At 45.8% G+C, this 24,680-nt stretch overlaps 2 protein-coding genes across 2 annotated transcripts; both read right to left on the reverse strand.

Moving 5' to 3' along the window:
* Positions 1 to 70: 70 nt before the first annotated feature.
* LOC131284327 (transient receptor potential cation channel protein painless-like) lies at positions 71 to 3,312 on the reverse strand. Its single transcript, XM_058313182.1, has 6 exons — positions 3,286 to 3,312; positions 3,035 to 3,226; positions 1,163 to 2,969; positions 951 to 1,081; positions 775 to 875; positions 71 to 713 (listed from the first exon to the last, which is right to left on the reverse strand). The coding sequence occupies exons 1-6, from the start codon at positions 3,310 to 3,312 to the stop codon at positions 71 to 73; spliced, it is 2,901 nt and encodes a 966-aa protein (XP_058169165.1).
* A 1,618-nt stretch (positions 3,313 to 4,930) lies between these two features.
* LOC131284328 (transient receptor potential cation channel protein painless-like) lies at positions 4,931 to 8,037 on the reverse strand. The gene is made up of 6 exons (XM_058313183.1): positions 8,011 to 8,037; positions 7,748 to 7,945; positions 5,891 to 7,682; positions 5,688 to 5,818; positions 5,512 to 5,612; positions 4,931 to 5,450 (listed from the first exon to the last, which is right to left on the reverse strand). The coding sequence occupies exons 1-6, from the start codon at positions 8,035 to 8,037 to the stop codon at positions 4,931 to 4,933; spliced, it is 2,769 nt and encodes a 922-aa protein (XP_058169166.1).
* Positions 8,038 to 24,680: the final 16,643 nt, after the last annotated feature.

The following is a 24,680-nucleotide window of genomic DNA, read 5'->3' on the forward strand; positions in this document are numbered from 1 at the left end:
TCCAAGTAAGAACACTTCTATTTTATTTTAACTTTCGCAAGCAATAGCAATGGCAAAGGCAAAGTTTTTGCTACGCTCCGTATTTACCGGCTTGTTGGATGGGATAACTACCCAGCTGCGGAAACTCGTGCTGATGTTTGGCCATAAGTATGTTGTTCATTGTGGTGATCTCCTGCGACAAGTGATAGATGCTTTGCTGTATCTTCAGATCTTGGTTGGTTTCATCGTTGCCGTTCGAGCACAATATGCCAAGTGCGGCCGTTACGACCGTATCGTCCATTCTGCCGGGTAGCTCGGATAAGGTTGGCTCCTGGTCAGAATCGGATAGATGATGTAACATGTCGGTGCCTTCGGTGGTCGCCTCTGCCGCAACAATCGGCTCGGAAACAGGGATTGCTTGGGCAACAGCAGTAGAAGCAGCAGCTCCTCCATCGTTAGAGGTTCCATTAGTAGCGGGAGCCTTTTTTACAGTAGATGCCACTTGTGGAGCAGGAGCCGTTCCATTGGTGGGAGCTCCTTGAGCAGCAGCCACATCAGCAGTTATACCATTGACCACGGACACTTCCTTCAATTCTAACTCGGTAACATTCGGCGTGTTATCCGGAACCACCTTACATGGCACCAGGATTCTGTTGCCTGTGTTCCGACTGATGCAGATGTATTCGAAATTGTTCATCATTTCTCCCGGTTGGCCATCGAAGCAACGGTTCCATCTTGAAACAAAGGTTAACTTTAAGAATAGAAACAGAAGATGACGAGTGTGCCCGTACTTACACCTTTCGCATGCGATTGAAAGCCTTTAGCGTACTTTCGCAACTGTTGATGACAAATACCTTCTGCCTGATGGCGATAAGCTCCGACTGCATTTGGATGTTCTATGGGAAGATAAAAAGGAGTGGCATAAAAGCAAAGGCACAAACAATCTTCTTCGCTCCTCTCCCTGCACATACCGTAGCGTCGCTGACAGCCAAACCGTTCATCAGGTTGTACAGCACAATCGGGACGAAAAAGAGGAACAACCCGAACAGTACGTAGTATCCCCACGACTGATGAAGTTTCAACTCGGCAGCCTCGAACTCCCCTGCGGATGAGGAAGAGCATTGTCGAATCAGCAAATATTAAAAGGCTTTACTTAACAGGCTATCGTGGAATGGTCACTTACCTGTCATCATGACCGTAGTCTTCAGTAGAGCCATCGAAAGCATTCCGAACTCGTTGAACGGGTTAGATTCATCGGTGTCAGTCGCGTTGTTGTTGCCATTCATTGCGCCACCATTTCCATTGGGCCCTCGGAAAAGGGTATAGAAACTGATCGCAAATCCCACCAGAATCATCGAGTAGAGGGCAAGGCACTGAATGAAATTTTTCGACACGGTCTTCAGCATCACCATGTGGGTGCAGAAGGATAGCCGAGGAATCGTGGCCAGCAGCACCGTGAACTCCACCGCGGAAAGCATGATGGCGCACACTTCGGCAATGTTGCGTATTTGAGCGTCACCAGAGGTGAAGTGGAGTGTCAGTGCGGTCACTGCGGATACGATCAGTAGAAGTTCGATGTAGTTCTCCACTGATCTGATGTAGGAGCGTGTGTTGAGCAAGATCTGGGTCATCTCTCGGACGGTTATGTACGCTAGCCCCAAGAATGCGGGTGCTAGGAAGTACCACATGTCAAGATTGTGGCTATCAGTGCCGTAGTAAAACACCATGAATGCCGTGAAGGAGAAGAAGAACATGGAGCATATGATGAGGTTCAGGTAGAAGAACACACTGATTCGGAGCCACTTGATCAGCAGGATACTGGCAAGCACTGGGTGACCGAGGAGTTCCCTACCGGCGGACGATTGAGCCAATCGCACAATTGGTAACATTTCGTCGGTATGCTTCGGCGACTGGAAGTTACGAAAGTTCACATTTATCATATAGTCTTGGTCGTCCGGGTTGCCTCCGTTATCGGTCACGCATCCGTTGAGGTGCTGGTACAGCAAGTACGGATTCAGCTCGCAGATCAGCGCCCGACCGAACAGATCTTTGCCCCCAAGGTAGGCGCCATTCGTGAGCAGCAACTCCTGGACGTGCTCTAGCCGATACTTGACCGCGTAATGCAGCGCGGTGAACTCCTGGCAGTCCGTTTCGTTGACATTGATTCGCGAGTCTTGTAGCAACGTTTCCATGCATTTGAAGAAGCCGCACTGTCGCTTGTCCGTTGAACGGTCCGTTGAATTTCCGTTGATTTGCTTGGTCAGCATCGAAAGCAGTGGATTTTCGTTGATCACCTCAACCACATCGGGCGTGATCTTTTTGAGCAGACATTCGAGGATATGATCCTTACCGGACTTGCAGCAAACGAGGAGACCGTGCGCCAGCAGCGCTTTTCTCTCATCGTCGTTTGTTTCTTTTTCCAACAGTTTTTGCGCCATTTGCTCCTTACCGTGGGTGATGGCCGACGACAGCATCGTTCTGGTTTCCTCCGCCGTAAACTGATGCTTGTTTGCCTCGCGCTCATAGTTTTCGATACATTCTTGATCGCTCTTGGTGTCCAGCAAAATCATCAACACTTGCATTTGTCTCCCATCGCCCTCCGGTAGCTTTATGTCTGGAAATGCCTTTTGAATCTTTTGTTTCAAATCACGGTTCAGTAATACATTGCCAGTCTTCAGGAAGTGCTGCAGAACTTTCTTTCGCCACACCTCCTTTCCCCTGAGTAGCGACTCGATTGCTGTAACATGATATCGATTATGAGTGTTTATGTTCGCCCCATTATCAAGCAGCACTTGTATGCACTGGGTTGTCTTAAACCAGTTGGAATTGCTTAGTCGCTCGAACAGTAGAAATAGCGCCGTTCTATCCTTGTACCTCTGCTCCACTACGTTCGCAAGTTGCGGACAGCCATCCATCAGCGCCGTCAGGTTGTCCTTGTCCATAGACAACGCGGCCAGGTGGATAGGATATTCGTCGGTCTTGTCATTTTTCTGCGACCGGTTATCCAAAGCGTAAGTAAAATGTAATCTCGTCGGTACCAATTTGACGCACTTACCTTGAGTCTTGGGTCGGGTAAATTCTCATTGAAGCATGCGCTGATAAACTCATGTCTTCCCTTGGTATTACAAGCCGTCTCGAAGATCGTGTAGTTAGTCCCACGCACGCGTAGGTCCACTCTGGCACCATTTTTGAGGGCTTGTTGAAACTTCTTCAAATCGGAAAGCAGCAACGCATTCTCTAAGGCAGCCTGAAGAACAAATGTAATTTTGAACTATTCCAAACTAGTGGTTGATGTTTGTTTTGTACCTGTTTTCGATCCTTGAATAAGCTCATGGTACACTGGGAAGATAGTTCACTGATCAACACAGAGACTGCGCACTGGACTACGAAACACACTACACTGGGCGGTTGGTCCCAAGGAACTGAAGCGCAGACATCTGCTTCAGCTCCTATTCTTATAGGCCAGACCCCTCCGACTACTGATAGTAATATCAACCAGCGTCGCTGTGTATGAGGAAGAGTAATGTTTCCGGGCAGGCTTGTCAAACTGTGTTGAAAGCAATGATTCGCGGTTTTGAAATTTAAAAAGTGTGGAACGAATTCGGATTTAGTATTTCCTAGTGCGTTATATTTTACGTAATCTTACATGACAAATGTATTAAATTAAATGAAGACCTCTTGAGTTGGACAAACCTGCTTAAAGGCTGAAGCCGATGGCCTACGTGACCATGGAAAAAATGTGACCAACAAGTCCTTTTCCAAGGGGCGTTGGGTTTTTTTTGACTTTGTTGTTTTGTATGTAAAATTCAGATAGAAGAACAAAAAATAAACATCACGATCCGACGCTTCTGTGGCGTCAATTGAACCAGGCCGTTGACGCCCTGACCCCTGCATGGGATTGGTTTGCGATGCCGATTGGGAAGTGCTGTTAGGAAGGGCCGGGAAAAGACAACCTTGAATTCTTTTTAAACTAATCGAACGGTTTGTTCTTGGGGTACTATCGGGTGCCGAACCTTGTTTGAGCTTATCATCATTAGTCAAATTAAGACTAATTCTTGGAAATCGGAGAGAGTTACTTTTGCCCGCCAGGTCCAGGTCATGAAACATACTTCTTTCAATAAAGGGCAAGAACATTTATTTTTTTAACCGTGCGGACCAAATAGAGTTGATAGCGGCCAGAGGATGCCGCACATGTCGGGCACAACATTCGCTGACTAAATTTTTCGATAATGCTATCACTACAATGTAACGTATGTGGCCACTTGTGCAACTTGTTTGACCGTTATGAGCATATATTCTGCGAATCCATTTAGATTACGGTTCACTAGGCGCACCCAAAACGAAAAAAATGAACTGATTTGACTATTTCTGTTGAAGAGGGTTGTTATGTTTGAAATGCATTGACGGCTTTACAACTATTTATCAATTTATTCAATGTTTCCATACAAATATCAATATATTCCATGCTTCCGCACACTTACAGCCGCTACCGGCCAGCTCTGTCGTACGCTACGCGAACTTTGTCTTGTAAGCCCGATCGTTGGCTTCTGTGCCAATACGTTCAGCTTTCGCAGTATGTTTTTAAAATTCGTGAAACTCTGCTATCATGTTTCCAAACGGATTTTATTCGTTTGTGTTTTTTCCATATCAACCAAGAGTTATTTCAAGTCGGAGACTATTTTCTGTCATTGATATATTACAGTCTGAACTGCAGTTATTTTGTTAGATAGTTGTTTTCCCTAATTATTCCAAGTAAGAACACTTCTATTTTATTTTAACTTTCGCAAGCAATAGCAATGGCAAAGGTAAAGTTTACGCTACGCTCCGTATTTACCGGCTTGTTGGATGGGATAACTACCCAGCTGCGGATGCCCGTGCTGATGTTTGGCCTTAAGCAAGTTGTTCATTGTGGCGATCTCCTGCGACTAGTGATAGCTGTTTTGCTGTATCTTCAGATCTCGATTCGGTTGGTTGCATCGTCGCGTTTCGAGCACAGAATGCCACGTGCGGCCATAACGACCGTATCGTGCATTCTGCCGGGCAGCTCGGATAAGGTCGGCTCCTGGTCAGAATCGGATGAATGATGTAACATGTAGGTGTCTTCGGTGGTCGCCTCTGTCGCAACAATCTCCTCGGCAATAGGGGCTGGTTGAACAACAACAACCTCTCCAGCAGCAGGAGCCCCACCATCAGTAGAGGTTCCATCAGTAGCGGGAGCTTTATCTGCAGTAGAGGCCACTTGTGGAGCAGGAGCCGTTCTATTGGTGGGAGCTCTTTGAGCAGCAGCCACATCAGCAGTTATACCATTAACCACGGTCACTGCCTTTAGTTCTAGCTCGTCAACGTTCGGCGTGTTATCCGGAATCACCTTACATGGCACCAGGATTCTGTTGCCTTTGTTCGGACTGATGCAGATGTATTCGAAATTGTTCATCATTTCTACCGGTTGGCCATCGAAGCAACAGTTCCATCTTGAAACAAAGATCAACTTTAAGAATAGAAACAGAAGACGACGAGTTTGCCCGTACTTACACTTTTCGCATGCGATTGAAAGCTTTCAGTGTACTTTCGCAACTGTTGATGACAAATACCTTCTGCCTGATGGCGATAAGCTCCGACTGCATTTGGATGTTCTATGGGAAGAAAAAAAGGAGTGGCATAAAAGCAAAGGCACAAACAATCTTCCTCGCTCCCCTCCCTGTACTTACCGTAGCGTCGCTGACAGCCAAACCGTTCATCAGGTTGTACAGCACAATCGGGACGAAAAAGAGGAACAACCCGAACAGTACGTAGTATCCCCACGACTGATGAAGTTTCAATTCGGCAGCCTCAAACTCACCTGCGGATGCATTATTAAACCAGCAAATAGTAAAGGCTTTACTTAACAGACTATCGTGGAATGGTCACTTACCTGTCATCATGACCGTAGTTTTCAACAGAGCCATCGAAAGCATTCCGAAGTCGTTGAACGGGTTAGATTCTTCGGTGTCAGTCGCGTTGTTATTGCCATTAATTGCGCCACCATTTCCATTGGGCCCTCGGAAAAGGGTATAGAAACTGATCGCAAATCCCACCAGAATCATCGAGTAGAGGGCAAGGCACTGAATGAAGTTTTTCGCCACCGTCTTCAGCATCACCATGTGGGTGCAGAAGGAAAGCCGAGGAATCGTAGCTAGCAGCACTGTAAACTCCACCGTAGACAGCATGATGGCGCACACCTCGGCAATGTTGCGTATTTGAGCGTCACCAGAGGTGAAGTGGAGTGTCAGTGCGGTCACTGCGGATACGATCAGCATTAGTTCGATGTAGTTCTCCGCTGATCTGATGTAGGAGCGTGCGTTGAGCACAAACTGGGTGAGCTCGCGGACGGTTATGTACGCTAGCCCCAGAAATGCGGGTGCTAGGAAGTACCACATGGAAAGATTGTGGCTATCAGTGCCGTAGTAAAACACCATGAATGCCGTGAAGGAGAAGAAGAACATGGAGCATATGATGAGGTTCAGGTAGAAGAACACACTGATTCGCAGCCACTTGATCAGCAGGATACTCGCAAGCACTGGGTGACCGAGGAGCTCCCTACCGGCGAACGATTGAGCCAATCGCACAATTGGTAACATTTCGTCGGTATGCGTCGGCGACTGGAAGTTACGAAAGTTCACATTTATCATATAGTCTTGGTCGTCCGGGTTGGTTCCGCTATCGGTCACGCATCGGTTAAGGTGTTGGCGCAACAAGTACGGATTCAGCTCGCAGATCAGTGCCCGACCGAACAGATCTACGCCACCAAGGTAGGCGCCATTCGTGAGTAGCAACTCCTGGACGTGTTCCAGCTGAAACTTGGCCGCGTAATGCAGCGCGGTGAACTCTTGGTAGTCCGTTTTGTTGATATCGATCCGCGAGTCCTCCAGGATCTTTTCCATGCACTTGAAGAAGCTGCACTGCCGCTTGTCTGAGTTTTCGTTGATTTGCTTGGTCAGCATCGAAAGCAGTGGATGTTCGTTCATCACCTCGACCATATCGGGCGTGATCTTTTTGAGCAGACATTCGAGGGTATGATCCTTACCATACTTGCAGCAAACGACGAGACCGTGCGCCAGCAGCACTTTTCTTTCCTCGTCGCTTGTTTGTTTTTCCAACAGTTTCTGCACCATTTGCTCCTTACCTTCTTTGATTGCCAACGACAGCATCGTTCTGGTTTCCTCCGCCGTAAACTGATCCTTTTTTGCCTCGCGCTCATAGTTTTCGATACATTCTTGATCGCTCTTGGTTTCCAGCATCAGCATCCAGATTGGCAATTTTCTCTCATCGCCCTCCGGTAGCTTTATGTCTGGAAATACCCGTTGAATCTTTCGTCTCAACTCGGGGTTCAATAACAATTTGCCAGTGTCCAGGAAGCGCTGCAGAACTTTCTTTCGCCACAGCTCCTTTCCCCTGAGCAGCGTCTCGATTGCTGTAACTTGATTTCGATCGTGGGTGTTTATGTTCGCCCCATTATTCAACAGCACTTGTATGCACTTGGTTGTCCTAGACCAGTTGGAATTGCTTAGTCGCTCGAACAGCAGAAATAGCGCCGTTCTATCTCTGTACCTCTGCTCCACTACGGTGTCAAGTTGCGGGCAGCCATCCAACAGGGCTGTCAGGTTGTCCTTGTCCATGGACAACGCGGCCAGGTGGATAGGATATTCGTCGGTCTTCTCATTTTTCTGTCACCGAATATCCAAAGCGTAAGTAAAATGTAATCTCTTCAGCACTAATCCGTCGCACTTACCTTGAGTCTTGGGTCTGGGTCGGATAAATTCTCATTGAAGCACGCCCTGATAAACTCGTATCTTCTCCTGGTATTACAAGCCGTCTCGAAGATCGTGTAGTAAGTCCCACGCACGGGCACGTCAACTCTGGCTCCATTCTTGAGGGCTTGTTGAAATTTCTTCAAATCGGAAAGCAGCAACGCATTCTCTAATGCAGCCTGGAGAACAAATGTAATTTTAAACTAAGTCCAACACCACTGGTGGTATAGTTGATGTTTTATACCTGTTTTCGATCCTGAAATAAGTTCATGGTTAACTGGGGAGTTAGTTCACCGATCGACAGAGGCTGCACTGGACTGCGAAACACACTGCACTGGGCGGTTGGGCTCGAAGAACTGAAGTGTGGATATCTGTTTCAGCTCCTACTCTTAAAGCAATGATAAGCAGGCAACGCATTCGCGATTTTGGGATTTAAAAGTGTGGATGGAATTCGGCTGAAGCCGATGGCGTACGTGACCAAGAAAAAATGTGATCGATGAGAGCTTCCCCAAGGGGCGTAAGGTTTGAGTTCCCTGTTTTTAAAGTCATCCTAGCTCGCAAGACTGAGTTACCCCGAGCACTTTGTATGGCGCTATCTCGCTTCTGTCCACTAGAAAGCAGCCTACGAAACTTCGGTTTTTACCCCTCTTCGCCGTGCTCCATTTCCCTCTCCTATCAATTCTTCCGAGTCACCCATTTTTACTTCGCCAGACCCGATAGAGGATCCTCCTCTCCACCTCCTTCCATTACCGCGTCTATCATCGCAGTCGGGCCAGCGAAGTGGAAGAGTTGTCGTCGTTTTAAAGTTTCCGATTCCCCACCTCGTCCCAACACCGCCGCTTCAGGTTCCACACACCCGGTCCTCGAATGTTCGCTCCGGCAGTTCGCTTTCTAGATTCAAAACTTTGCCAACGGCAGCGATCGATTTTTCAAATCAATTGATTGATTTCCAACTGATAATACTTCCGTTTACAACGTTTTCAATGCACGGTGTTAGCCAAATATGATTCTCAAAATATTTGTTGAATTTATCGTGATGCGGAAAATGTTTGCTCGCAGATCAGACAATAAGAAATCTAACATGAAATACATTTGCTTCGCTGAGTAAGAAACATAACTTGAACTTGTCGCTACAAGGTCCATGTTATTCACTGGAAAGTCAACCACCTTAGTTGAATGAGCGCGAAATTACTTTTTTTTACAATTCATATCGCGTCACAAAATCACAAAAAAATGCTCACCAGTTTGCCAAATACCTGATCGATTTATTATTCATAATTTCATAAAGTAATCAATCCGAAATAGTTCGATTCACATGGTCAACGAACATCTGATCAAAAAGCACGACGTATCGGTGGGTAAAACAAAACCGATGCAGAGCTTTGATAAAACGCTGTTGCGAACGAAACGCTGCAGCGACTGCGAAGAAAGATAAGCGAAAAGGCGAAAGCAAAACCGCACGCCCGCTCTCCAGTGTTTATGTTGCACTTTTAACGACGGGTGGAATCCACTATCAAATAGCCTAACCGGTAGCGCGCTTTACTCTAGAACTTTTCACACCCTCCCTGGTTCAATCACTCGATTCGTATCCAAAAATAGAAATGCCAGTCAAAGCATTCATTCAGAACCCTACAACTGACCATCCGTTCTGGAAGTAGAAACGTGTGACACGCTTTCCAGACTGCACCGTCGCGTAACGCGACGTCGCATGACAGGCGCTGAACTCCATGCAAAAAAAACCTAGCGCGATTCGCGGAATGTAGAGCATTTTGACGTCTACACTGCAAAAAATCGAAAAATAGCTTTTGACAGTATGCTGATACTCAAATTTGGCGGGAATCGTCCTTAGAAGATAAACAAACAACAATGCTCGAGGACCAAACAAACCGATTCTTCAATTCCTTTCGTTTTGTTCGCATGGAAAATGTTTAAGAAGCCGTCGGCCGTAGTAGGTCGCCGATTTTTCGACGAAATGTATCGAAGTTTCACCTCACGTACCTTCTCTTTACTCGCATAGTTGTTTACATTCTATGCTGTTTATCACCATGCTGTCAAAAGCCTCGGTCGCCATTTTCTAAAAAAATACCTACTAAAAAGTCACCTATTCAGTATTTAATCATCTTGGGGGTAACGGAAAAGGATTGGGCTTTTGACATAACTCTTCTCAAATATGGCTTCCTTCCAAAACGACATAAAGTCACCTTCTATATTTATACACCTTGACAAATTCTCTCAATTCTGCGGGCTGGGATATGTCAGAACGATATCCATCCGCAAGGTGTATAAATATAGAAGGTGACTTTATGTCGCTTTGGAAGGGGTGCCATATTTGAGAAGAGTTATGTCAAAAGCCTAATCCTTTTCCGATACCCCCCCTCAAAACCCATATGAATACCCCAGAAGTGTTATGTCAAGTCATGAAATGTCATTTCACACTGGACGACTTCACCTTCTAATTTATACACCTTGATCCATCCGCACCGAAACGTCATTACGTTAACCGATGCAAAGTGATTACTATCCAGGTGGGTTCATCCCGAATAAAACATCTTGATTTTATTACAAAAAAAAGGAAATTTTTGATAATCGTCTTTAGTTTTGTTTTCGTGTTCAATTTGTCGGTTATGGTAATTTTCAAAAATTTTTGCTATTGTTGTAGTTGGCTCCGGAACTGTTAGTTCGGAACCAGCTCCGAAGCTGTTAGTTCGGTATCGGCTCCGGAGTCGTTAGTTCGGAAACGGACGGAGCCGATTTTCTCATCACTAGTGTAAACCAAACAAAAATGAAGAGCTTTTTTTCTTGGTGCTGAGAAGTTTTTAACAGAAACCGTTAGAAATGTCTTGCAGGTATGTCAAACGTTTCCTGCATAGGGCGTCAATTGAACCCGGCCGTTGCTACTGCGTGAGATTGGTTCGGGATGCCAATTGGTGCCGCTGGTCGGAATGATGGGCTTGGTAAAGATAACGTTGAATTCTTTTTAAACCACTTGAATGGTTTGTTCTTGTGGCACTATCGGGTGCCGAACCTTATTTGAGCTTATTATCATTAATCAAATTAAGAACTCCGGAAATCTGAGCAAATCGAAGAGAGTTACTTTTGCCTGCCAGGTTCAGTTGCGCAACTCGTTTGACTATTATTACGGTTCACTAGGCGCACACAAAGCGAAAAAAAATTGAACTGATTTGACTATTTTTGTTCAAGAGGGTTGTTAGGTTTATAATATGTTGACGTCTTCACAATTATTTATCAATGTATTCAATGCTTCTACACTAGCATTAATTTATTGAGTGCTTCCACACACAAATAACTTATTCAAGATATATTTTTCAACTCTGTTGCGTGATTGGTCATTCGTAAGTGAGTGATTTCTTTATGAGCCAACTTTAAATCAGAGAAAAGGATATTAAAGAATGAGTAAAAATGTGATCGCTACTGTTCGTTGTGTCACGACGAAAATCTATGTTCTTTTTTATCACGAGGATAATGTCACCAATGTTCAGGTATCACGTAGAAAAGTATTTCACTTTAAGTAATCACACAGAATTTTGGTCACATTTAATCACGAAGCTCGTTTTCACGAAGCGGGAAGGTAGTCGCGTGGAGAACACCAAAAAGGCAAGAAAGATTCACGTAAAATTTGATTGCGTCTTATCGCGTTATCCAACGATAGGAGAAGAGACCCATCGATCCAATGATCGATGGTTTTATTGGCGAAAGATCCCCTCTTCATTTCCCACGAGTGGGAGAGCCGCCCATAGCAGACTCTCCCATGTGACGTACCAGCACGAGGTCATAAGTTGACGTGCCAGCACGCGGTTTGGTATATCTCATGATTGACCGTCGTCTGCCAATCCATGGGTCGTGAAGGATATTTGTGTAATTGATTAGTGGCGTGGAGGACATATTTCTTACGTTAACAATTATTTTCCACAACCACCCATTTGATTGATAATATGTATTTTTTATGTTGCGATTGTTTGTTCTATTGTCATTTTTACATGTTGAACATTAAAAGTAATCGAGCAACACAATTCGTTCTTTTCTCCAAATGCACTGATTTTATTGATTTTAATTGGTTTCACTTGTTTAACAATTCTTCATTTGAACAGTAAAAAAGGGTTACTTGGATCCGATTGGATGACGAATGTCGTCCATGCGATTTTTACTTCCACAGAAAAGTAGCTGTTTGACAGCCAGAAAACTGGTTCCCTTATCGACCGATAACTCTCTATCCATCGATAAGGAAAAAGCGTACGCGATGATAAATTCCAGTAGATAGATAACTTTATCGACCTATAAAAATGTATTGAACGATTAGCGAAACCTACTAAGCGAGGCAAAGTTATTAATATATTAAAAAGTTTTTTTTTTTTTTTTTTTGCATAAGGGTTCGTTTTTTTATTCCTCGTAAAATAATATAGCTTAACTAATATCACAGTTTTACAGGAAAATCAACTACTCCCTTCTCTAGCCCTTACGTTGCCCCCACACAGCATGCACCTACACGGTAGAGCTGTGTGGGGGCGGGCATCTGGCCGTTTAGCCCTACTAACGCACTCCCCGATCGGGGCCTCTCTTTCCATTTATTACATGGCCTGGCTGGCCTCAGTGCACTCTTCCTGCGCGATTTGCCCGCTGGAGCTCGTTTCGTCGCTCACGTCGAGCGCGCCGGAGGTTCTCTTCAGCCTCCCATAAGGCTGCTGCTGCTGCTGGCTGGTTTTCGATAGCCGCGTCGTGCAAATTGAGCGCAGCTACATTTCTTGCCATGGTTGCCGTGTACACTGCTGGAGGCATCCGGTGTCGTCTTCCTCGTAGCCGCCTGATCTTGCCCAGCAGCTGCCGTGCCCGTCTCCTAAAAGCTGTCCTGGCGGGCTCCTCCATCGCCAAAATTCTTCCTCGGAGTGTCGGATCCCGACCGAAGCGACCCGTCCTTCGGCGCTCCTGAGCCGCCGCGATAGCTTCCGCACGCACAGTGGCTCGCTGTCTGGCCTCCGCGGTCCCTCGCTCCGCCTCGGCTGCCCGCTCCCTGGTCCACTGTTGCTGCAGCCTGGAGCAGATGATCCTCGCCGCCTCGGCTGCCCGCTCCCAAGCCTCCGGGCTGTGCAGCAGGTACTCATTAAAGTTGTCCGGAGTCGCTGGCTGCATGCCATGGCCAGTCAGGAGCCGCTCGCGTACCTCGCCGAAACAAGGGCACTGGAAGTACACGTGCTCAGCCGACTGGTCCACGCCTGGGCAGTCCGGGCAGCCCGGGGATCGAATGAACTTCTTTGTGGCAAAGAACTGGCGGAAGAATCCGTGCCCCGTCAGCACCTGCGACAGATAGAAGTCCACCCGTCCATGTTTCCGGGCCACCCAGCGCTCATATATTAAAAAGTTGGTGCTGACCAAGCTGCAAGCTGATGCTTGAGTGCTCCCATTTCCTCGGAGAGCTTCTGTAGGATATGTTCCATCTGATGCTCGGAGCACAGGATACGCCCGGAAGCTTCCACACGGTGATAAACGATCGGTGAGCATTGCGCTCACAATCACGTAAATCTTCTATCCCCCACCTGTGGTGTGGTGTATCCTCGCGCTACCGCTGCGCCATGGCCACTCCCCTTCACGTGGATGCTCGTGGAAAAGGGTGTCCTCTCCCCTTCTATTGCTTGCATGTTTCGGGCTTTACTTTCCTGCTTTTTAACATAAACGTAGCATAGAGTCATTCAGATTCATGAATCTGAATCGGAATTACACAACTCTACTGATATCCGATTCGGCTCGGGCAGTGGTTACTGCGCTGTCCGATGGCTATATTTTTGTTCAATTTCAATATTGTTGGAGATCAACAGTGCTGCTCGGTTGTTCTTGTCCATGGACAGCGTTGCTATATGGATCGGATATTCTCCGGTTTTCGAGTTCTTCTGCAATTACATTGGGAAAGTTCGTTACATGACCTCCCAACCTCATCAAATTTAGAATACGACACTCCTTCTTGGCGAGCCTGCCCGTTAAGGACTTACGAGACTTCTGCTCTATGTGCACGTGGAGAGTCAGTCCTCTCGTACAGAGGGGGATCCGGTCTCGGTTGGGATTCGAACCCACGCCGTCGATGTGGTGTGCCCCGGCGCTCATGGGCCGATTTTCTAACCTTCTCATAGCCATTATTTTCTTTCTTATACTTCTCTTCTTCTTTTTTTATTCGAATCGTTTCTTATTTTATGATACATTTGTATATGCTTTCATCGTATAGTAACAGTTTTATTATTCCTGTTTTTTCTCTTTTTTTCTGTACTTCCTCTTTGCCTCTTGTTTGGTATGATCTTATCTCGACAGAATTTTTATTATTTATTTTTGCTATTCTTTTCGTATGCCTTTCTCGGGGCTTCCTTCTACCGAACGTTTTGTCTGTTTACATCCTGTTGGAACAATTTTTCCAACCAATTGAGTACGAATTTTCCAATCCGTCTTTACTTTCCTCTTCCCAAAAATAACCCACACAACTGAAGGTAATCCATTTGCAGTCAATTATGTTTACGTTCTTGCAGCGTCTGCCTTTTTTTGTTGCCTTCAACCTGCTACTGGTGCCTCACTCACCACACCTGCAAGCCTCTATGATACGGATGAATGAAACGTGTAATGAAGGGAGTCAACGGGAAACATAAATAACTCACAGCATCTAAATCAAAAGGAAGGAAACACTAGAAGCTGGTTTCCAGGGAAAGCCCATTCCTGGTTGGCTTATCGCCCATGCTGCCGAGGTTGTTGGAAACTGGATGCGATTTATTTGTAGCTCGAGGGAGATGGGAAAAGGGACATGCGCGTTGTATGTATGCACATCCTAACAATTGATTTCACAGATCGTGTTTACCGTTGTCGGTAAAGTTTCATGGAAATTGAATGGAATTTTTACCACTGATCGTTGATTTGACGTTTGGGATTTGACTGTAATGAACGTAATTGTTGAGGTTGAAAGCAATTGTAAAATGTTTTAAAGTTGTAATCTATTCAAAAAGTTGTATTTTTGTTGATTCTTTGTAAATTACTTACAGTTTGTTGATAATGTTTTACTAATGAACATTTTTCTTTGTTTCATTTTTGCAGATATCATTGAACCTGGAGGGCAGCAGAGAAGGTGTCGATCGGGTGAAAACGAGTGAAGAGTTCGATGTCGTTCGAAAAACAATAAAAAGGGGGTAAAAGGTGTGCACCGTTCAAATCATCTTTCAACCCACGTCCCGGGGGGGATCTGTCGTCTCAGGTTTTTGACGTCCAGTTCCCTAACGCGATGGACGCACAGCACCATTTCGGCCATCCGGTTCTCCAGCCCGGAAGTCTCAACTAACGTCGTGTGTGCAGCTGCAGTGAAAGATGCGTTGATGTGGAGCAGACACCAGCAGTATGCGTCCGTCCGTGTAGGAATGTATGCGTGTTCTCGGACAAATGAAAACACCAACGGAAGAGAGGAAAAAGGCTGGCGCTCCCGACACACAATGGCGCACAATAGTGTTCGTCTTCTTGGGGAGGAGTGCGCATAGCATAGGGAATGTCCAATGTCTTTAAGACGTACTCTTCTCACGGACATCCGAACAGACCACTACCCCGTGGCGTGTTAGGCTTCAACCCTGGCACCATATCGGAGCCCATAAAGAACTTAAAGAAAAACACTGGTTGTTATATGAGTAGGAGTGTGAACAAGAATTATGGTGCGTCGAACGCGAACAGCAGTTTTTAGCAGTGTGGCCGTTCGGTCCAAACGAAGAGACACGTGTGAGAAATAAGAGAACAAACGAACATCGTTGGAGAGTGTTTGAGAGTGAACAATTGTGCCTTTTTTTGTTGGTGAAAAATCGATTTTTCCTTCCAGTGGGTGGGAAACGGGTGTCTGTGCTGTAAGGCTTTCGTACTGCTTTTGACGGACGGGAGATGACGTTTGTTTTTTGGTGCAGTGCTTCCGTTGTTCATCACCGCCCCGTCGTCGCAGTAGGCAAGGCCTAAACAACTTTACCGAAATGGCAGCACCGTTAATCGAGCTGTCGGAAAAATCGAGCCTTACATAGGTGTGCCGTTCATTGGAAACCGAAAAAACAATCTCCAAAACGTGTTTGCCTGTGTCTTGTGGGCGTGTGGTGGTGATAAAAATTCTGCACTCTTCTCTCCGGTTCCCCTGTGGAAATTTGTGAATCAACAACACCCACCCAACGTTATGCAAGCAACCATTTATCGTAACGAAAAGTTTTGCCATACCATTGGAGATATCTTCCGACAAAACCTTCACAATCCAAACAACACTATGGAGACACTTGCCTTGTTCCGTGTTTTGTTTGATGTTCGATAATGTAACTCAATTTCAACAGCTGTTAAACCACGCTATCCATAATTGTTGACCTATCGAAAGTGCAACAACAACTGCAATACATTGACATGCCATAGAAAGAATGCCTTCCGCTAAGGCAACCATGTCACCCGTTTTAATTGCAGCAGAAATCTGTGGTCGCCTTCAGTTTGGTATTCTTCTCCTACGACGAGAACCTGTTGATGACTGATGCATGAGATTATAAGTTTTGCGCAATGGGAAAACCAACCAGAACGACCGGTTTCGGTGGTGATTCGTTCGTGGGATGTATGCAGTGTATGCTTCTTTAGTTTAAAATGTTCAACAACTGTTCCTGGAAGCTGAAGATGTATCAACGTCAGTCGTTTGATTTTTGTCCCTCTTATGGTTTCCCAGTTTAACTAAATCTTTTTTGGTACGGGACAGCAACATCCTTTACTTATGCTTCGGTTGAACCTTCCCTTGTTTGGAGAAAATTAGAGAGCGCTGCTTGCGACCAAGAGCAACATGCGAAGGGCCAGAGAACTACGAGCACCAAAACATTCCTCAACTGCGTGGGCGACCACGGGCTGGAAAATCCCGCATTTAATGAAAGCATTAGATAGAGACAGGCAGCGTTGAAACGGAGAGAAAGGGAGTAAAAAGTGAGCATGACATCTGAAGCATGTTGAGGTGGTTGTGTTGGTTGGATGTAGGGTGAGCAAATTTTTCCTCAAGTGGCGCCACGTTACATCGGCAAATGAGCAAATATTTTCCTTCGCATCTGTGTGGGTTTCCCACTGGTTCTCGAGGGGTGGGGAAAAGCGGTAAGGGTAAGGCGTTAACTGACACACGCGCGTGTGCCATTCGTCACGTCACATCCCGTGGAGCGCACAAGAAAAAGTAACTATTTTTGATCGGCGTCCCACGCGCTCTGCGACAAGGATATCCTTTTTTCCGGATATTTTTGGTGTGGGTGTTTTGTGAGTGTGTGTGATAGGGAGTGAATGTGTATATGAGTATGTGCACACAGGAACACAGATGCGCGCGCGCAAAAATAATATCGCGCGATAAATTATGCTCTCTCTCTTAAAAGCGTGATTGTTGGTGGTCGGGGCAAGTTAGGTAAGGGGGTTTGCCTTAATCAGGACACAGAAATAGCGCATCCCCTCCTGTGTGTGTGTCTGTATGTGGAACTGTGGGTGTGTAACCTCCATGTAACCTCCACTCTTGCTGTAAATCCTTACACACTTGATTAAGGGAAATCTAGGTTAATTTAGGTAGTTCGAAGAGGTAGAACATTTAGTGCAAGGAACCAAACGCCAATCGAATGCTTTGCAAACGTGTCCGGTTCGGAGAGAAATTATGTTTAAAAGCTAGAAATTGTTGGTAATTAATGCTCATATCCCTTTTGTTTACTTTCCACAGCAGCATACCACGCACAGGACATAAATAGTATCAGCAGCGCTTGAACCGAGTGATTTAATCCTAGTGGGTGTGTGTAGAAGAAGCAGCAAAGCTAGAACCGAAATCGGCAGCAGTACATCTTCTAATCTTCGACGAAACGGCATAAACGTGCTAGCGATGGAGTGCGGTAGAATGGCGATCAGTTAGTGCTCTCGTGCTTTCTAGTGTTGCGTGCTGCGACAGTGTGTGTGTTTGTGTGCGTGCGTGTGTGTTGATTGAAGAAGTCAGAAGAAAAATAAATAAATAATAAGTAAATAAAAAGCAGCGGTGGGGGGTGAGTGACCGCATCAGCATCCCATCCGCAATCCTCCGGGCGCCTCGGGCCATCAGAAGGATGCAGCTGGTGCAGTTTGTGATGGTGGTGTGCTGGTGATGATGGTGATGCATGTGCATACATAATGCTCTGTGGGCAGCTGTGCGTTGAATTGGTCTTGTCGTGTATCCACCACACCCGGTGTGGTCGGTGTTGGTGTTTGGCGTGCGTCTAGACCAGCTCCAATCGAAGGATATCCAACACAAGCGGGGCGGAAGAACGGCAAAGCGGGCGGTGGTGTGTGGTGCACGTAGCGAAGGTCAAACCCGCTGTTCTTTTGTTTGTTCGTTTGTTTGTTTGGTTGTGTGCCCGTGAAAAAGAAATACGCATTTGAGGGCATCTTTTCGTGCCGGTGCAAGTCGCGATTTGTCGAGCATTGTAGTTTGTAAAACGGTTAATCCAAGAAGTCTAGTTTTCTACGGCAGTTGCGAACAACAACCGGTACCCGTCGTGTTGTGCCGAAAATGTGATGTGCTTGGAACGCTGCTGCACGTCATTGTAGTTGGCTGTGGAAGAACCGTTCGTGGGAGGTGGTTAGCTGCGTGAAACTTTCACCGTCGGGTCAAACACATCGTCCAAGCCGTTTGTCATAGCTGATTTGAAGTGGCTTGATAGTGTTAGAGTGCATCTTTTTCGGTTGCGTTTTTGTTTTCGCTTGCATTGCTGACGGGGTGAAGGTGAATTCCGTGCCGTAAAATTCCCGTCTGCTGTGGTTTCGCGAAAATTGATCTGGGCAAAAAAAAGCGAAACTAAACCAAACACACCACATACACGTCTTCGGTGCAACTGGTCTTCAACACGGAACACTTTCCACCCTAGGAACGTAACACAGCACGAAGAAACGGACCGGCGTGAAGTAAACCTTGAAAACGTACTCTTCCATCTCACACCAAACCGAGTGCACCCCCACAAAAGTGGGTGGTTAGTCGTAGAGTAGTAGCCAAGACATCCCCGGGACATCTTTGTAGCGAAAACCGTATTCCCGGTCCGACGACAACTTGGCGACAGAACCGAAAATGCAGCGCCGCGGCGAGGGCAAGGACCAGCAGCAGCAGCAGCAGCAGCCGCCGCAACAACAGCAGCAACAGCAGGCGCGGCCTGCCGGTGAGGCCGGTGGTGGCGGGCGTGACCGTGACGCTGCTCGACAGGCCAGGTGAGGAGTTTGTGGGAAAGTAGGGGGTAAATAAATATAACAGGGTCAATCATCAGTCGGTAATCGATTCCCATGTCTTTTGAGAAGGTTTCAATCGTAGTTCGTGATTAGGAAAATGTGCATTGATATCTTTTCTTTTATGTTTGTTTTTTGTAAAGGTGCAATCATTTGGTATCGTTGCAAAAGCCGGGGCAGCATATTGAGTGCTACAAAACATGTTTTTGTCCTTATGATACTTCACTTGTATTTATGCCGTTACTGCATCACCATGGATAAAACCATCTTTTTTTTCGAATTTGTATTTGAACGGACCGGAGTTCGACAAGTTCGCTTTTGATTCACTTTCCTCCAGCCTTGCTCAACAGAGTTGCTCGTAAGCATTCATTGGTACCATAAACGATAGGAGTAACCCGGAATCAACCGAAGGCGTCTGGATTCTAGCAGAACCATCCAGATTTAATTGGAACCATCTGGTTTCAACCGAAGCCATTCGGATTCATCCGGATTCAACCGGATTAAACCGAATTCAACCGGATTTAACCGGATCCATCCGGATTCAATCGGATTCATTCGGTTTCAAGCGGATCCATTCGGATTCAAACGGATCCGTCCGGATTCAACAGATCAAAACGGATTCACTGGAGCATCCGGAGTCGAATCTAGTATACTGATTCGGATACGGTTTTAGGAAGATGGAGTCGGAGTGGATAAGGGAATTGATTCCGAAGCAGTGAGCACGCTTTAAAGGTGAAGTCCAGATTAGTACATTTCGCATTGCGTAGAATGCGATAATCGTGTATACAAACAGTAGGTTAACTAAACATCGAATCTAAACAACTGTATATTCAGTTCAGTTGAATAATCTTTTTCGCGTGGTAATTATTCATATTCCTGGATTCCTTGTACATCTGGCAGAAGATAACGGAAAATCGGTTCACTAGCTTGTCAAAACAAAAGTTCACTAGCTTGACAAAATGTCCTGTGACGCTCCGTATTCTAAATTTAAAAATTGTGGCACGGTGATTGCCCGGAAGGTGCTAAATCGCATCGTAAGCCGTCGCCAGCATCTACTTGGCCAACTGTAAACGGGGGTTTGCGCCCGTTCGATGGTGACCAGCAACCGTCACGATATCGAACAAACAGATAAACGTTATCAACAAGCCTTCACGTGGAGCGAAGGGTTGCTGTTCAGGTTAAGTTGTTCGACTGCGCGACGTCCTTCATGAAACCATTGTATACCGTTCCAGGCACCAAAGGTGGCACCAAAAGGTTAAAACTACGTAAAGATGAGCACTAACATGTTTCTTGGGTAAGACTTTTACTGTAGGTGAGAGAAGCACCTTCTACTGGATATAACTCCAGGCTCCTTTTTCTATTCAACCTTCGCCTGGGCGCAGATGTTCGAAGCTTATCTAGCTCAGTCAACCAGTTACTTTACAAGCACTGCAGGTTTGCAGGAAGCCATGAAAAAGACTCCTGATAAGATAAGGTTGGTCGTCTGTCGTAGCCGACGGCGGCCAGCAGTGAGCGATATGCGGTGACTAAAACTCCTGGTAGGATTGGACACAGTGTGATGTGTTCATCATAGCTCTTATATGTTTGTTGTTGGATAATTCTAACTTAATTTCTTGTAATCGTATTATAACCATTAAAATCGAAAATCTTCGTTACCAATCAACGTAAAGAAGATTTTTCTAGTGTCGTACTCAGCTTGTTACTTTCCGTGTCGTGATGTTTGCATGCTTCCTCGGTACATGCAATATCTTTTCTCTACATTCCACTTTCCTCATGTGACCGTATTTGCTGAACCATCGTTAGCTCCAGTGCTAATCGATCGGGACGAATATCTTGCAGTATAAGTATCCTAAGTAGCTGCTAAAGCCGGTGGATTTAAGCAAACAATGATTGCCATAAGCGCTCCGATCGGCCAACCGTTGGGAAGAAAAACGATCGGTTGACACATAAATTAGCACGTGCCAGACACCGGTTGATAAATGTCTTGTTTCGCCGTACCGTTGCGCTGCTGTCGAGCCAGCTTCAGCTGCTTGTGTTTGGACCTAGCGTTTGGCAAACGGCGGAGACACGTTAATTGGATGGATTGAAGGTTGGTTTAGGGTGTTTAGGTATAATCCAATAAACTTGCGAGTGTTCTACCAACATCTCCAAGGGGATATAGTTGTTGTTGTCCGTGAGCAAGTTCGACTGGCAGAAAGCATACTCGTAGGTAAAGCAGAAACAGTTTAGTTTAGTAGAGGTTTAGTTTAAGTATTTTTCAATGCGTAAACCTAGAGTTGTTTGATTTCTAACCATTTATAATAACTGCTTTCTTACCGTTGTTTCATGTCATCCGATTTTTGGAGAATAATATGCTTGGAGCAAATTGCCAACACAGCTAAACACGACACCCATCGCAGGCCATCCCCTCAGCGTCGGATGTGCTTTGCCTTGCACCAACAGCGTATCATTTTGCGGCTGGTGATGAGGCGATAATTTACGCCGCCTCCGATAGGTTTGAAAACTGTGCTAATGGGACAGATAAGCGTTTCCGGCCGGTACTGACCGGCGACGGTGGTGTGTTGATGTGTTCCGGTCGTGTAGATGCAGGGAGAAAAAAAGTTTAATTGTTCAAAACAGTTTGTGAACTGTACGGGTATCGTAATGGAGCGTATGGTGGCAGCATTTGTGGTAAATAATCTGATCGTCATAATTTTATGTGCAACCCGGGGGGAAAAAGTTCAACCGCATAATTGCAATCAATTAGGTCGGCATGGAATTTATCGGTTGGTTTATTTTGCTTGAAGTGTATTGCAAATTAAGATTGAGCACTTCATTCATTATGTGTTGGAGTGTCAAAATCACAAACATGTGCTATAGTTTCTGAGAGGTACTTGACTATCAGAATTGCTTAAATTAAATTAGAACTGTTTAAACTTTATGCCTTTTTGTTGGCTTCGTGTGTCAAGGAAATCGGTCTGTTTGTCCATAGACATGCGCCTAACATTCGTGGCATTTCCGCTGCTTGATTATCTATCATGATCTCGCGATTAACATGAAATGGTTGGACTCAATCGCACCGTCATTGTTGCCTCCATTCGCTACGAACCGCCGGAGAAAATTTCAGCTATCGATCGAGGAGAACGAATTCCGGGACTCGTGTGTGTTTGTATGTGTGTGTAGGATTTCCTATTTTGTTTCATTTTCCTTCCGAACCATTTTATTCGTTCCCTTTTTTCGGACGTGCGTCATGGCGACGCTTCTTCCATGAGATGCCAAGGCAAACAGCCATGGCGCGGCAGAAAAAGCTTCGTTCCGTTCGGCTTCCTAATTTCATCCGGTTGTGGGGTTTCGATGTGTTGCTTGCGTTTCGTTTGCCAGTAAAGGAATGGAGTCTCCTTTTGTAGACACCCGAACCTCAACCAGATCCGGCAGGGACGTTTCTGTTTGCATATCACGTTTTCGAACGTTTTAAGCCAGCGATGTCAAACTCGTTTGGCTTTGCGGGCTTCAGTTCCTTCAGTACTGATTAGATTTATGAAAATTTCCTTTGCACACAAATAAGTTGATTCCCAAAAATCGAGTCGAATCGAATTTGAGATTTAGGCATCATTTTTACTCATTTGAAACGGTGAGCAGTAAGAACTCCGTCGTAAGGGCATCGAAAACATGAACACTATTTATTCACTTGTCTTGAAAAATTTATATAAAACCTTTGCTTTTATCAACTGCTATGGCAGGATATGGATCAATGGTGAATATAACATTCTTAAAGAAATTCGTTACATTGACGCTCGTTTAGTCCTTTTGCCCAAATGAAATTCACAGATTGGTAAACGCCCTTCACAAAGATTTTGTTTTGCTATTCAAACGAAAGGATCAAATCTTTCCACTCATTGTTTCAAAGGAGTCGCGGGCCGCATGTTTGACATTTCTGCTTTAAGCCGTTGTTTTCGTTTCTGCTCCGAGTAGGTGTTTGCTTCTTGTGGAGCTTTATAAATCAAATTTTCAAGTTTGTTGTCTGTATGTGTGCAATTGTTTCTTCTTTTGAACCTAACATTAGCCGTTCTTTTCCTCCGCGAGCCTTGTGTGAAATGTAGTTTTTCTTCAGTTTCTTTTTTCTTGCCAATTATTCCGCAAACTCACAACTCGTGTGCGGCATCAACGCCATCGCTTCGGCATCGTGATGCTGCGCGAGCGGATGATATTCGTTCGTCGGAGCATGAGTCATCTATTTTCGAATCTGTTCCTTCAAAAGCCCGCACGCATGTACTTACCCACGACCGACCCGGAGGCAGAACAAGAGCGGGCGAAGATTGCATCGAAATTTCTTTGATCAATAGTTACAGTTTACGTTTTCCTTTTCAACCGTTCAATACTCTCCTTCGCTCAGCACCACGTGGAAGTATGGGCGATCCCTAATTGCACGACGTTGTTTGAATCAAATCCTGTAACAACGGGCGTATTATTACCACCGACCAATAAACTCACTCTTTACGCCACGTAGAGCAAAGCGGGCAAATTATCTCGATGGAATGAGTCATTACGTGCTGCGGTTAAGTTCAACAAACCGACTCAACTCATAGTTCTCCGTTTTGGCGGCTTTCGCGCAAATTCCTCTCCCATTTCGGGTGGGCTTTCCATCGTTTCCCGGGGGTTTGGTTTGCTCTACTCTGGTCATTCTTTTCCTTTCTTTGTTTCGGAGCAAAGTTCCATTTTGCCCTATGGTATGTCAGTTTCTTGCACTGATGTTCAAATGTGAGTAAAGCGGGGGAAAAGTTTGGTGCCCGCAAACTAAACGACTCGGAAACTTCATCCATTAAGCAAAGGGAAAGAGCTAGTCTTACTATTTTTATTCTACTATAGTCCCACTGTGTTCACACTTACACACGAACAGGGTAATGCAAGAGCCGGTTCCGGAATCTTCCGACATCTTGACGATTCCTAGCTTTATGGCGTGCATGTGTCCGTCGATAGTTTCCAAGGGGGTTTCTTCCTTCAAATTCCCCGCGTGTGTGTGCGCGTTTACCGAGTGTTTGATACTTGTGTGGTAGGCTTTTTCTCAACTCTCCAGGTGAACAACTTTCGAACCATGAGCTTGATGTCAGAAGAAATTGTAAAATCTCCAACGTCATCTGGCTTTTCCTAGCATATCTACTTCCCATTACAACAATGTGTGTAAATATTGGCGAACTCGTACCGCCGGAGAGTAGGCCAAGACCCCTCCGCTAATCCCGTTGTCTGGAAGTGGGCTCCAGGATTTCCTCGGCCGGTCCACGAAAAAAAAAAACATTCAGGTTCGTTTGGCCGCCTCATGGAAGGAGGCGCAAATCGCCTGTTCCGCGTTTGGCCGATGCCTCGTCGAAATCCGGTTCTCTTCCGACGGTGCTTTTGCGCCTTTCGTGAGACTAGACAAGAAAAATACGGCACTATTTTCGCGCCGCTGTGCATGCGACGAGTGAAAAGGGAGGAATGCTGTTTTTCGATGAAAAAATAAAGTAATGTGCGAGATCGCCGGTGCAATTTCACCCCGTGGCACCGGGGGGGAGCAAGGGAGATTGCCGCCTGTGGGAGGCAAAGCTTCTTTTTCTGATTCTTCCCATCAGCTCGACATCAAACGATGGCGCGTTGCGTGCGTGTGTGCGCACGCCTCGCCGCAGAGCCCGGGCTGATCCTAAACTGGGTCGTAATTGTTCC

The sequence above is a fragment of the Anopheles ziemanni genome, chromosome 3, assembly GCF_943734765.1.
Source record: "Anopheles ziemanni chromosome 3, idAnoZiCoDA_A2_x.2, whole genome shotgun sequence".
NCBI classification, from domain to species: domain Eukaryota; kingdom Metazoa; phylum Arthropoda; class Insecta; order Diptera; family Culicidae; genus Anopheles; species Anopheles ziemanni.